General features: G+C 43.0%; 1 protein-coding gene across 3 annotated transcripts in view; it reads left to right on the top strand.

The window, feature by feature from the left end:
• Positions 1-13,716, top strand: part of ARHGEF12 (Rho guanine nucleotide exchange factor 12) — a 230,774-nt gene that overhangs the window by 211,969 nt on the left and 5,089 nt on the right. For all 3 annotated transcript variants that reach the window (XM_080687470.1, XM_080687471.1, XM_080687469.1), the window contains 2 exons: positions 2,803-3,264; positions 13,189-13,496. In XM_080687470.1, coding sequence (XP_080543596.1) covers positions 2,803-3,264; positions 13,189-13,496 — 770 coding nt within the window. The remainder of the gene's footprint in view (positions 1-2,802; positions 3,265-13,188; positions 13,497-13,716) is intronic.

Here is a 13,716-nt window from a genome sequence, read left to right as displayed (position 1 = left end):
ACACAGTGCTCAGAGGGCTTTTCCAAACTACAAATTACTCTAATATTCCTGTGGCAATTGTAGTGTTCTCTGCCGAGGCCCATCCTCACACACAGACACACGTGCGCGTGCACACACACACCCCATGCACTTACCCAGGGGCGTGGGCGTGCCTTGCCACTCTTAGCTGCCCATCTTCTCCAGCCGCTGATAATCAGCTATAAGTGGGAGTGTGCCACGTCTCTCAGGGGTAGTGGGGGTTGGGGAAAAGTCTGAGAATGATGGCTCTAACTGTAGAGATCCATTTGAAGTTTTTAAGGTTATGACTAATGAAAAAAGATTAATTTGAGAGCTGTGAAAGAATTTTAATGAAAAGAAGCTTAGAGTGGTACACTTACTGTTAGACTATTGTAGTAGTGTAGACTTGAGCCTAAAGGGTTAGAACTAGAATGGTGTCAGAGGAATTAATATAAAGGAAGGAGTCAACAAATATTTAAAGCAATTGACTTGTTTGGATGTGAGGACAAAAGAAAGGAAATAGAGATAATTTTAGTGTTTTTATCAGATATAAGAGTAAAAAAGGACCACCACTGCCCACTGTCACACTCTTCCCCCTTTTTTAATTTGACAGAGATTGTGGGCGTAATTGTAAAACATACTGAGCTTAAGACAAGGAATAGCAAAGCATTAAGAGGAAGCAGGAGATTGCAGTTTCATGCTGGGACTTGAAAGGGGCAGGGAGGGAGCTGGATGTGAGCATCACAGCCACAGGGATTCAGAGCATCTCTTGGGAAGTGAATGCAAAGCAGGAAGACAACGTCAGAGCCTCTGGCCTCCGGGCAGGAACAGAAGGTAGAAACTAAGCCAGAGCTGCAAGTGGGGCATTGGTCTAGCACACCTGATTAATTCTAGATTCTCCTGAGTGAACATTGATAATGATTTCTTTTTAAAAAATTTTTTTTATTTTTTTCAATTATATTTGACATTCAATATTATATTAATTTCAGGTGTACAACCTAGTGGTTAAGCATTTATAAGTACAATAAAGATTTCTGATGGTTTGACTAACCTTGTCCCAGTAACTCTGTCATTGTATGAGGGCCCTTACAGCATACGCTTGCCTATTCAAAGTTATATTGGTTCTTTTTTTTTAACAACCTAAGAAAGCTATGCCATGAATAAGGTCATTTAAAAAAAACTAATTACTATTCCCTTTTGAAATTACACACACTGCTAAATCATTAGAATTAAATATTTTTACTGGGAAGTGTATTTTCTTCTTCACCACTTAAGGAAAGTCTTTAGGTTATTATCCTATATAATAAAAGGGTAGTACGCAAATTGTCTCATCGACCGAGAATTCGACCAGGGGGTGGGGATGGCCTGCCAACTTCCTGTGGCTCCTCGCCCTGGCCAGCCCAGCCCGATTGGCCCTTATCTTGGTAGGCTGGCTGGACCCCACCCATGCACAAATTTGTGCACCGGGCCTCTAGTCTATACTAATAATAGGGTAATATGCAAATTGGTTGGGACGCTGTCACAGTAACGACCGATCAGCAGGCTGTGTGTGCAGTAGGCACAAGTGGGCGGGAACTTGCAGCGTCAGGGACAGGGGCAGGGCCACGGCAGAGAGGCCTCTCCGTGCGCCTGCACCAGGGGTCCATAGGCGCATGGAGAGGCCCCTCTGCTGTGGACCTGGGGGCGGGTCCACAGGCACGCGGAGGTCCGAAGGCCTCTGTGGCAGGGGCCTCTGTGCACCTGCGCTGGGGGTCTGCAGGCCTCTGCCGCGGCCCAGCCCAGGGATCTGCAGGCCTCCCCCAGCTCCGGCCTATCTCTTTGGGGCAATCCATCGAGGAGCCCTGTATGGGTGGGTGGGCCCTACCTCTTTGGGGCGATTTATCACCTACCTCTTTGGGGCGATTTATCACGGGGCTCCCACACTGTGTCAGGGCACAGATCAGGCTGGGGGACCCCCGCATCCCAGAGTACACGAATTTCGTGCACCGGGCCACTAGTCCTATATAATAAAAGCCTAATATGCTAAGTGTCTGGTTGACCCTTCGACCAGTCGCTATGATGCCGCGCACTGACCACCAGGGGGCAGATGCTCCTACTGGTAGGTTAGCTTGCTGCTAAGGTCTGGCCGATTGGGACTGGGTGAGATGGGCCAGACACGCCCTGGAGCCCTCCCACGGTCCCTCCCCATCAGGCCAACCTCCCGCGGTCCCTCCCCGGCCTCAGTCGTGTACCATCGGGGTCCTTCAGCCTGGCCTGCATCCTCTTGCAATGCGGGACCCCTCGGGGGATATCAGAGAGCTGGTTTTGGCCCAATCCCCGCAAGCCAGGCCGAGGGACCCCACCAATGGACAAATCCGTGCACCGGGCCTCTAGTAAATGATAAAGTAAATGTTCTTTGTGCTTAATAAAATTAGAAAAAATAATGCCGATGTGTATAGTGTCTGCTTCTGGAAAAACAGAACTTTGGGAGTTTTTGTTGGCTAGCTTAACAAAGCTTCTCAGCATCTTTGGGTCTTATTCCAGTTACTAGTATATGGAAGAAAAAATAGAAGAGGATATAGTATTGGTTACTTAGCAGTTCTAAGTAGGAGCACCTCCCATTATAAATATCTAGATTTTCCTAGTCTAGTTTAATATTATATTGTCTGTAGATGGTGCTTTATTTCAAAAAATAAAAATAATTATATGAAATTAACATTTTGACTATGTTACTAAAAAGGTGCTTACTTTTAGAAAGTGCTAACGGCACTACTTAGTTTTGGTTTCAGTGTGAATATGCCTTTCCCTCCCCCCTCAATCTTGCAGTGGGCTTGTTGAAGCAGTTGCTGGCACAGAAGCTGAGTCTGGCTGAGAAGAGCACTCAGGAAGATTGGCCACATTTTTCAAGACACAGGACGGCCTTCCTGGGGGTGCAGGCAGACAGTGGAACCCAGAACTTTGAAATTATGAAGGCCTGTCCTGGTGAAAGACAGATGCCCTTGAGAGCTGGAGCAGGTAGCCTTTCAACGTGCAGCAGTCCACCGGCCTCGGCGGACTCTCCATGGGATCCCGCGGTCCTGGCATTCCAGGAGGGCCAGGCAGGTAGCATTGCAGTGACGGGCTGTACGCCTGTGCCCCCGGAGGCTCCTCCTGCAGAGCCAGAAGGTGGTCTTGATGAGAGTGGGGAGCACTTTTTTGATGCCCATGAAGTACACAGTGATGATAATCCATCCGAAGGTGAGGGAGCAGTTAAACAGGAAGAGAAGGATGTTAACGTACACATCTCAGGCAAGTTCTCTCACATGTACACTTTGATGTTGATTGCTGTTATTGTCCTGTGTGTTGAAATGGATGGTGTTTGGGTTTGCAAGCATTGTGTGTGTGTGTGTGTTATTTATTTATCACACTAAATAATTCTTGGATCTACTCTAATGCTAGGAGATATAGCATTGAATAAACAAAAATCAACTGTTCTCATGAAGCTTAGGTGCTAGTTGGGGGAAGAGTAATCAATCCTATATAATAAAAGGGTAATATGCAAATTGACCGAACGGCAGAACGACCAGTCGCTATGACGCGCACTGACCACCAGGGGGCAGACGCTCAACGCAGGAGCTGCCCCTGGTGGTCAGTGCACTCCCACAGGGGGAACACCACTCAGCCAGAAGTCGGGCTGATGGCTGGCAAGTGCAGCAGCAGTAGCGGGAGCCTCTTCCACCTCCGCGGCAGCGCTAAGGAGGTCTGACTGCTGACATCCCCCGAGGACTCCTGGACTGCGAAAGGGCACAGGCCAGGCTGAAGGACCCGCCCACCCCCCAAGTGCACGAATGTTGTGCACCAGGCCTCTAGTATGTATATAAAAGGCTGCCCTTGCTGGTTTGGCTCAGTGGATAGAGCATCGGACTGTGGAGGGTCTTGGGTTCGATTCTGGTCAGGGGCACATGCCCCGGTTGCGGGCTCAATCCCCAGTGGGGGGCGTGCAGGAGGCAGCCAATCAATGATTCTCTCTAATCATTGATGTTTCTCTCTCTCTCCCTCTCCCTCCCTCTCTGAAATCAATAAAAATGTATTTTAAAAAATAAAATAATAAAAGGCTGTGACCAGCCGACCATCTGTCTGACCTTCCGACCAACCAACTGGCCAGTACATATGACGCACACTGGCAATTTAAAATAAATGTTGACTCACACATATGCGATACATGTAAAGCTCTCTGAATGGGTATTATTGAAATTCCCTGTGAAATGATTTGTAACGGATCTGTTATTGAAGCTACCTTTGGAAATAGCATATCTATAGCTAATATTAAAAATATACCTAAACATGCAATTCTTTGTCTTAAAAATGAGCACATTCATAAACTAAATGAAGAAATTTTGGAAATACTCGGAGATTTTCACACCTATTTGAGTGATGATTCCATCTATTCAACGGATGATGCTGAAAAGGAAAAATTTCCCTTCGAATTTCTTAATACTATTACTCCTTCGGGAATGCCGTGTCATAAATTAAAATTGAAAGTGGGTGCAATCATCATGCTACTGAGAAATCTTAATAGTAAATGGGGTCTTTGTAATGGCACTAGATTTATTATCAAAAGATAGCGACCTAACATAATCAAAGCTGAAGTATTAACAGGATCTGTGGAAGAAGAGGTGTTCCGATTCCAAGAATTGATTTGTCCCCGTCTGACACTGGCCTCCCATTTAAATTAATTCGACGACAGTTTCCCGTGATGCCAGCATTTGATATGACTATTAATAAATCACAAGGACAAACTCTAGACAGAGTAGGAATATTCCTACCTGAACCTGTTTTCGGACATGGTCAGTTATATGTTGCTTTCTCTCGAGTTCGAAGAGTGTGTGACGTTAAAGTTGTAAATACTTCATCACAAGGGAAATTAGTCAAGCACTCTGAAAGTGTTTTTACTCTTAATGTGGTATACAGAGAGATATTAGAATAAGGTTAATCAGTTTATTAGTCATTGTTTTTATCAATGTTTTTATATCATGTTTTTGTTGTTTTTATATCATGTCTTGGTTATATCATGTTATTTTTTATTAATCAATTTATATATTACTAGAGGCCCATTGCAGGAAGATTCCTGCAAGAATAGGGCTTCCTGCAGCTGGAGCGAAGCAGAGAAGGGAGCGGGCTTCACTCCCTTCTCCGCTACCTCGCTCCCTTCTCTGCTGCCTTGCTCCCTTCTGCAGCACTTGGCTTCCTTCTATGCTGTCTTCAGTCTTCACTCCGTGCCTGCATATGCAAATTAACCGCCATCTTTGTTGGGTTGATTTGCATACTTGCTCCTGATTGGCTGGTGGGTGTAGCAGAGGGATGGACAATTTGCATGTTTCTCTTTTATTAGTGTAGATTTTCATATACATTTTACTAATTTTCTTTCATTTCTGACACTTCTATTATAGAGAAAGGGTGAATAGCAATCTTAAAATATTTCTTCTAATTAATTTCCTTTCAATGTGCACGAATCTGTGCACTGGGCCACTAGTGATAAATAAGCAAATAAATAGAGTCACAGGAAAATGAGTCAGATTAAGGGTCACAGAGAGTAAGGGGCAGTCAAGTGACCAGGGAAGAGGCCTCTGCTGAGGCTGCATCGGAGTTGAGACCCTGGAAGCAGCTCGGGTGTCTGGGGCAGAGTCCCAGCCAGAGGAGGCACAGCTGTGCAGCGAGCTCCAGCTCAGGGTTGAGGAGTGAGTAGGGGGCAGGGAGAACAACGGTGGGAGATGAGTGGGGGAGCACGTAGCAAGGGAAGTGGTGGCAAGATTGTATAGGAACTTGGTAGCTTTCAGCTTTTAACTTTTTTTTTTTTTTCAAATTTTTATTAAGGTATTATATGTGTACATATCTTACCATTGCCCCCCCCCACCCCACTCCCATACATGCCCTCTCCTTCCAATGTTTTGCATCCGTTGGTTACTCTTATATGCATGCATACAAGTCCTTCAGTTGATCTCTTATTTCCCCCACCTCTCCCTAACCTTACCGCTGTAATTAGACAGTCTGTTTGATGCTTTACTGCCTCTGTAACTATCTTTTTGTTCATCAGTTTATAATGTTTTTCATTATCCCCAAATGAGTGCGATCATGTGGTATTTTTCTTTCATTGACTGGCTTATTTCACTTAGCATAATGTTCTCTAATTCCATCCAGGTGCCTACAAATGGTAGTAATTCCTTCTTTTTTATGGCAGCATAGTATTCCATTGTGTAGATGTACCATAGTTTTCTGATCCAGTCATCTGCTGACGGGCACCTAGGCTGTTTCCAAATCTTAGCTATTGTAAATTGTGCTGCTATGAACATAGGGGTGCATATATCCTTTCTGATTGGTGTTTCTGGTTTCTTAGGATATATTCCTAGGAGTGGGATTACTGGGTCAAATGGGAGTTCCATTTTCAGTTTTTTGAGGAAACTCCATACTGTTCTCCACAGTGGCTGCACCAGTCTGCATTCCCACCAGCAGTGCACGAGGGTTCTCCGCATCCTCGCCAACACTTGTCGTTTGTTGATTTGTTGATGATAGCCATTCTGATAGGTGTGAGATGGTATCGCATTGTCGTTTTGATTTGCATCTCTTGGATAATTAGTGACTTCGAGCATGTTTTCATGTGTCTCTTGGCCCTCCTTCTGTCTTCTTTCGAAAAGATTCTATTTAGGTCCATTGCCCATTTTTTTATTGGATCATTTATCTTCCTTTTATTAAGATGTATAAGCTGCCTGTAGATGTTGGAAATTAAACCTTTATCAGTGATACCATTTGCAAATATGTTCTCCCATACAGTGATGTTTCTTGTTGTTTTGTTGATGGTTTCTTTTGCTGTGAAAAAGCTTTTTATTTTGATGTAGTCCCATTTGTTTATTTTCTCTTTGGCTTCCATTGCCCTAGGGGCAGTATCAGTGAAAAAGTTCTTTTGGCATATGTCTGAGATTTTGCTGCCTGTGCATTCCTCTAGTATTTTTATGGTTTCCCGTCTTATATTTAAGTCCTGTATCCATTTTGAGTTTAATTTTGTGTATGGTGTAAGTTGGTGATCTAGTTTCATTTTTTTGCATGTATCTGTCCAATTTTCCCAACACCGTTTATTGAAGAGACTGTCTTGACTCCATTGTATGCTCATGCCTCCTTTGTCAAATATTTATTGCGCATATTGGTTTGGGTCGATATCTGGATTCTCTATTCTATTCCATTGATCTATATGTCTGTTCTTGTGCCAGTACCAGGCTGTTTTGAGGACAGTGGCTTTGTAATACAGCTTGATATCTGGTATTGAGATCCCTCCTACTTTATTCTTATTTCTCAGGATTGCTGTGGCTATTCGGGGTCTTTTTTTATTCCAGATGAATTTTTGGAGAGTTCTTTCTAGGTCTGTGAAATATGCTGTTGGTATTTTAATGGGGAGTGCATTGAATCTATAGATTGCTTTGGGTAGTATGGACATTTTGATGATGTTGATTCTACCAATCCATGAACATGGTATGTTCTTCCATTGTTTATGTCTTCCTCTATCTCTTTTTTCAGTGTCCTGTAGTTTTCCGCATATAGGTCTTTTACCTCCTTGGTTAGGTTTATTCCTAAGTATCTTAATTTTTTTGGTGCGATGGAAAATGGGATTGCTTTTTTAGTCTCTCTTTCTGTAAGTTCACTGTTGGTGTATAGAAATGCCATAGATTTCTTGGCATTAATTTTGTATCCTGCTACATTGCCGAATGCATTTATTAAGTCTGTTAGTTTTTGATGGAGTCTTTCGGGTTTTTTATGTACAATATCATGTCATCTGCAAATAAGGACAGCTTTACTTCTTCTTTTCCAATTTGGATGCCTTTTATTTCTTCTTCTTGTCTAATTGCAATGGCTAATACTTCCAGTACTATGTCGAACAGGAGTGGTGAGAGTGGGCATCCTTGTCTTGTTCCTGTTCTTAGGGGAAATGGTTTTAGTTTTTGCCCATTGAGTATGATTTAGCTGTGGGTTTATCATATAGCTTTTATTATGTTGAGGTATGATCCTTCTATTCCCACCTTGTTGAGAGTTTTTATCAAGAAAGGGTGTTGGATTTTGTCAGATGCTTTTTCTGCATCAATTGATATGACTATGTGATTTTTATCTCTCAATTTGTTTATGTGATGTATCACATTTATTGTTTTTCGGATATTGTACCATCCTTGCATTCCTGGGATAAACCCTACTTGGTCATGGTGTATGATCTTTCTGATGTAGTGCTGGATCCGATTTGCTAGAATTTTGTTGAGGATTTTGGCATCTACATTCATGAGGGATATTGGCCTGTAATTCTCCTTCATTGTGTTGTCTTTATCTGCTTTTGGTATTAGGGTGATGCTGGCTTCATAGAAGGAGCTTGGAAGTGTTCCTTCCTCTTGAATTTTTTGGAATAGTCTGAGGAGGATAGGTTTTAGTTCTTCCTTGAATGTTTGGTAAAACTCTCCTGTGAAGCCGTCTAGCCCCGGGCTTTTGTTTGCCGGAAGCTCTTTGATGACTGCTTCAATTTCTTCCATAGTTACTGGCATATTGAGCTGTTTAGATTTTTCTTGATTGAGTTTTGGAAGGTTATATTTTTCTAGGAATATGTCCATTTCCTCCAGGTTGTCCAGTTTGTTGGAATAGAGTTGTTCGTAGTATTTTTTAACAATCCTTTGTATTTCGGCGGGATCTGTTGTTATTTCACCTCTTTCATTTCTGATTTTGTTTATTTGGGTCCTCTCTCTTTGCTCCTTGGTGAGCCTGGCTAGAGATTCATCAATCTTGTTTATCCTTTCAAAGAACCAGCTCTTGGTTTTGTTGATCTTTTGTATTGTTTCTTTGGTCTCTATGTCGTTTGACTCTGCTCTGATCTTTATTATTTCCTTCCTTCTGCTTACACTGGGCTTTTCTTGTTGCTCTTTTTCTAACTCTTTGAGTTGTTGGGTTAGGTAATTTATTACCATTGTTTCTTGTTTTTTGCAGTAGGCTTGTAGAGCCATGAACTTCCCTCTCAAGACTGCTTTCGCTGTGTCCCATAGATTTTGGATTGTAGTGTTTTCATTGTCATTTGTTGCCATGATGTTTTTTATTTCTTCTTTGATCTCTCTGGTAACCCAGTCATGGTTTAATAGCATGCTGTTTAGCCTCCATGTGTTTGATTTCTTTGGGTTGTTTTTATTGTAGTTGATTTCCAGTTTTATGCCACTGTGGTCTGAGAAGATGCTTGATATGATTTCTATCTTCTTGAATTTGAAGAGACTTTGCCCATGTCCCAACATATGGTCTATCTTTGAAAATGACCCATGTGCACTTGAGAAGAATGAATATTCTGTGGCTTTGGGGTGAAATGTTCTGAAGATGTCAATTAATTCCATCTGGTCTAGTGAGTCATTTAGGATTGATGTTTCTTTGCTGATTTTTTGTTTAGAGGATTTGTCCAATGGTGATAGTGGGGTGTTAAAAACTCCTACTATGATTGTATTGCTGTCAGTCTCTCCCTTGATATCCTCCAGGAGTTTTTTTATGTATTTGGGTGCTCCTGTATTGGGTGCATATATGTTTACCAGAGTTATTTCTTCTTGTTGGATTGCTCCCTTTAGTATTATGAAGTGGCCTTCCTTATGTCTTGTTATGTCCTTCACTTTGAGATCTAATTTGTCAGATATAAGTATTGCTACCCCAGCTTTTTTTTCAGTTCCATTTGCCTGGAAAACCTTTTTCCATCCCTTCACCCTCAGTCTGTGTGCGTCTTTTTTTCTGAGGTGGGTTTCTTGTAGACAGCAGATATATGGGTCATGTTTTCTTATCCAATCCATTACCCTATGTCTTTTGATTGGGGCATTTAATCCGTTTACATTTCAAGTTATTATTGATAGGTACTTATTTGTTGCCATTCCTATTCTTTACACCTGTGTTCCTTCTTCACTTCCTATTTCTTTTTTTTTTTTACAGCAGACCCTTTAGCATTTCTTGCATTGCTGGTTTGGTGGTAATATATTCCCTTAGTCCTTTTTTGTCTGTGAAGCTCCTGATTTCACCTTCAATTTTGATTGACAGCCTTGCTGTGTACAGTATTCTTGGATTCAGACCCTTCCTTTGCATGACTTTGTATATTTCATTCCATTCCCTTCTGGCCTGATGAGTTTCTGTTGAGAAATCAGTTGCTAGTCTGATGGGGGTTCCTTTGTATGTAACTTTCTGTCTCTCTCTTGCCGCTTTTAAGATTCTTACTTTGTCGTTGGTGTTTGCCAATTTAATTATAATGTGCCTTGGCGTCGGTCTTTTGGGGTTCATTTTGCTTGGGACTCTGTGAGCTTCTTGGATTTGTGTGGGTTTTTTCTTCTCTATATCAGGGAAATTTTCTGTCATTATTTCTTCAAAGAGGTTTTCTATTCCTTGCTCAGCTTCCTTTCCTTCTGGAACCCCTATTATGCGGATGTTGTTTTGTTCCGTGTTGTCCCAAAGTTCCCTTAGACTCTCCTCCTGCCTTTTAATTTTTTTTTCTAGAAGTTGCTCTACTTGCGTATTTTTTCCCATCTTGTCTTCTAGCTCACTGATGCGGTCCTCTGTTTCTTCTAGTCTACTCTTGATGCTTTCTATTGAGTTCTTTACAGCAGCGATGTCATTTTTCATTTCTTCTTGGTTCTTCTTCATTTCCTCTTGGTTCTTGCTCATATTGTCGAATTTGTCTTCCATTCTTTTCAGCCACCTTATGACCATTTCTCTGAATTCTTTTTCTGGAAGGTTGCTTGCCTCCATTTCGTTTACTTCCTTTTCTGGTGATGCCTGCTTTTCTTTCATATGCGGGCTGCTTCTTTGTCTCCCCATGGTCTCTCTTCTCTGGGTGTCTAGTTATGTAGTTCTCTCTCTCCTGCATTGATTTAAAGGCACAAAATACAGCACTACCAGGTACAACACACAAGGCACTGAACAGAAATGTATTCACGATATTAATAACCTCCAATATAGGTGACCACCAGAGAAAGGCAAATTAGGGGATAGGAGAGAAAGAAGAAGAGGAAAAAGAAAGAAAGAAGAAGAAAAAAAAAGGAGTGTCAAAATGAAATTGGGAAAAGGGAAAAAAAGAAGAAAAAAAAAGTAATAGAGACAAGAAAGAAACTAAGAGAGAAAGGGAAACAGACTATATATATTGGGGATAAAACTCCAATAGAACAATCCCTTATCCCAGCAAATGCCAGCAACAAGTACCTGGGGATTAATACAAACTACAACACCAACTAATATTGAGTGAGGCAAGGAAAAACAGAAGCACTAAAGAAACAAAAAAATAAACAAAAGAAGAATAAGCAAAACAATCTCACAAAACATAAAAATTCGATATAATCTACATTCAAGTGAACAACAACAAAAGGACAGAGAGAAAAACAATTTTTGGATAGTTAAGACAGGGAAGAGTGAGGTGTGTATGGTCTTGGAGCAGGGGATTGGAGATTAGATATATAAGTAGGGTGAAATTTTAACGGGGGTAAACAGAAAGAATAGGGAAAATCTAAAGCAGGAAAGGGGTAAGATAAACAGGACACCAAAAAGGGAAAAGTGAGGAAGAGAGTGATGGCATAAAGGTAGAGTTGAGATAGAGTGAAATGATGCTAAAGGAAAGATAAAAATAGAATGTAGAACATTAATCCCAAAACAAAATGAAGAGAAAATAAAATGACACTTAAAAAAAAAAAAGATAAAATAGCAGTAGTAATAATACGGATTGAAAATAAAAATGTAATAATTAAAAAGGTAAAATCAAGTGAGGAAAAAGAAAAAAATTAGTTTCTTGAGTAAAAGATGCAAAAAACGAAAATAAAAAAATAAAAAATAAAAATAAAATGTGGAGTAGTGAAGGTCATTCACTTCCTCTGTTGTTCTGTTTGACACGCCTGTTTCTCAGTCCGGACAGTATTGCAGTTCCCTGCGTTCCACTGCTCTTCAGTCTTGTAAGCCAGTCCTGATTTTAAGCAGGCGGTGTGTCTTAATTCGTATTCCTTTATTTTTGATTACACAAGAGTCAATTTGTGATTCAGCCCCTGCTGAGAAATCAGGGCAGTGTTTCTGGATTGACTTCCGGGTTTATCTATGGCCTCTCTAGGGAGTGTTAGAGCCTTCTTTCCCTGTGGCACTCACTACAGTTTTGTGGGAGTGGGCTGCCTCAGAGCTGGCTCTTTGATGGTCACTCCCCGCTCCAATCCCCAAGTTCCAGAAAAACAACTTTCCCCTGCAGTCTCCCAGGGTGTCCCCAACTGGGTGATCCTATGTATTGGGCTTAGTAATCAGAAGCAAGAATTTCAAGAGGAAAAAGCCCAAGTGTGCGCACTCCGTGGCTGCGCGTAAGTCTAGCACACCCCTGAAATTCTTAGGGTGTCCCTGCACGTCAGATCAAAATGGGTTGCTTTTTAGAGAGCCCTTCTGTTAGCAGCTCTGAGGACCCCCTTCCACATTCACAGATCACGCCAGCCCCAACAGCCACGGATTTTTCTAGGCACAGACTTCCCTGGTCCTCCAGCTCCCGCAAAACGCGCGTTCCTCTCTCCCGCCGGGACCAGAGACCTCACCTTATCCCAGGCGAAATCTGACCTTTCCGTGGTGGAGTGTAGAGCTCCTCTGAACCCGTGTGTTTGTGCCAATTGGGGAGCGTTGTTCTGGGGCTCGCAGCTGTTCCGTGGGTGCCGCAGTTATGGATTCTCAGGCTTTCGATAAGCTCCACTTTCCCGTTCAAGATGGCGCAGACTCCGCGTCCAAGCCTACAGCTCCGGGAGGGGACCCAGCCGCAGTGGGAGCTGCCAGGTCAGGGGAACCCCGTCTAGCAGTCCCCCACCTTCTTCTGGAGTTCAGCTGTCCCCCAACTTGCCAACAAACACTCCTAGTGCGACCCTCAGCTGTTCTTTCTTTCTGCTCCGGGACAAGGCTCGGAACACGTCTGTCTATTCCGCCGCCATTTTTCTGTCCCCCAGCTTTTAACTTTTCAAATAAATGCTAACTCCTATGAATTATTCAGAAAGTACCATTCAGAAAGTTTGCTAAGTGTCCCTGGAATTGAAGGGAGAACATTAAGTTGTGCTTTAAACATGGGGATTCGGGAATTAATGGCTTTCACCATCTTTAATGGCTTTTAAAGCTGTCATGATATCACCCGCCCCGTTTCCTGACATGTTGATGGCAGTACAGTCTCACAGCCTGCTCTGTCTCTGTCGATAGGAAACTATTTGATCCTCGATGGCTATGAAGCTGTGCAGGAGAGCTCCACCGATGAGGAGGGTGCTGTCTGGCTCCCCCCGCAGCCTGGGACGGGCCTCCCCGCTACGGACCCTGCCCAGCAGCAGCGGCCCTCTTCCCAGAAGGCTCTTTCTGACGGGATGGTGTCACCATTCACCCGGGAGCTCCTGGCCCCGCAGCGCTGGGGAGCCATGGAGGGGGCCTGCTTGGAGATCCAGAGTCCCTCCGACTCCCCAAGCCAGGTCCTGGAGTGCATCCGCAAGATAGAGGCTGCCCTTGAGCACTTAAAGGTACCCGGGCCTTGGCCTCGTCAGGACTCGGTGGGAGGCAGCACATGGACTAGAAGGGAGTGTAGGGTGATTGAAGCACTGGTGTCAGCAAACTTGTTGAGTTCTAAATGTGTGTTTTCTTTGACCATCACCCATGAAAGGGCCTGATAAGAAGCAGAGGTCAGCATTGTTTATGTGGTTACAAAGCACAGCGATAGGAAACGCTGCAGCCCTGGAAGCT

The sequence above is a fragment of the Plecotus auritus genome, assembly GCF_963455305.1.
Source record: "Plecotus auritus genome assembly, chromosome: 9".
In the NCBI taxonomy this organism is placed as follows: Eukaryota; Metazoa; Chordata; class Mammalia; order Chiroptera; family Vespertilionidae; genus Plecotus; species Plecotus auritus.
The sequence above is the reverse complement of the archived record's forward strand: the minus strand, read 5'-3'. Positions and strand labels throughout refer to the sequence as shown.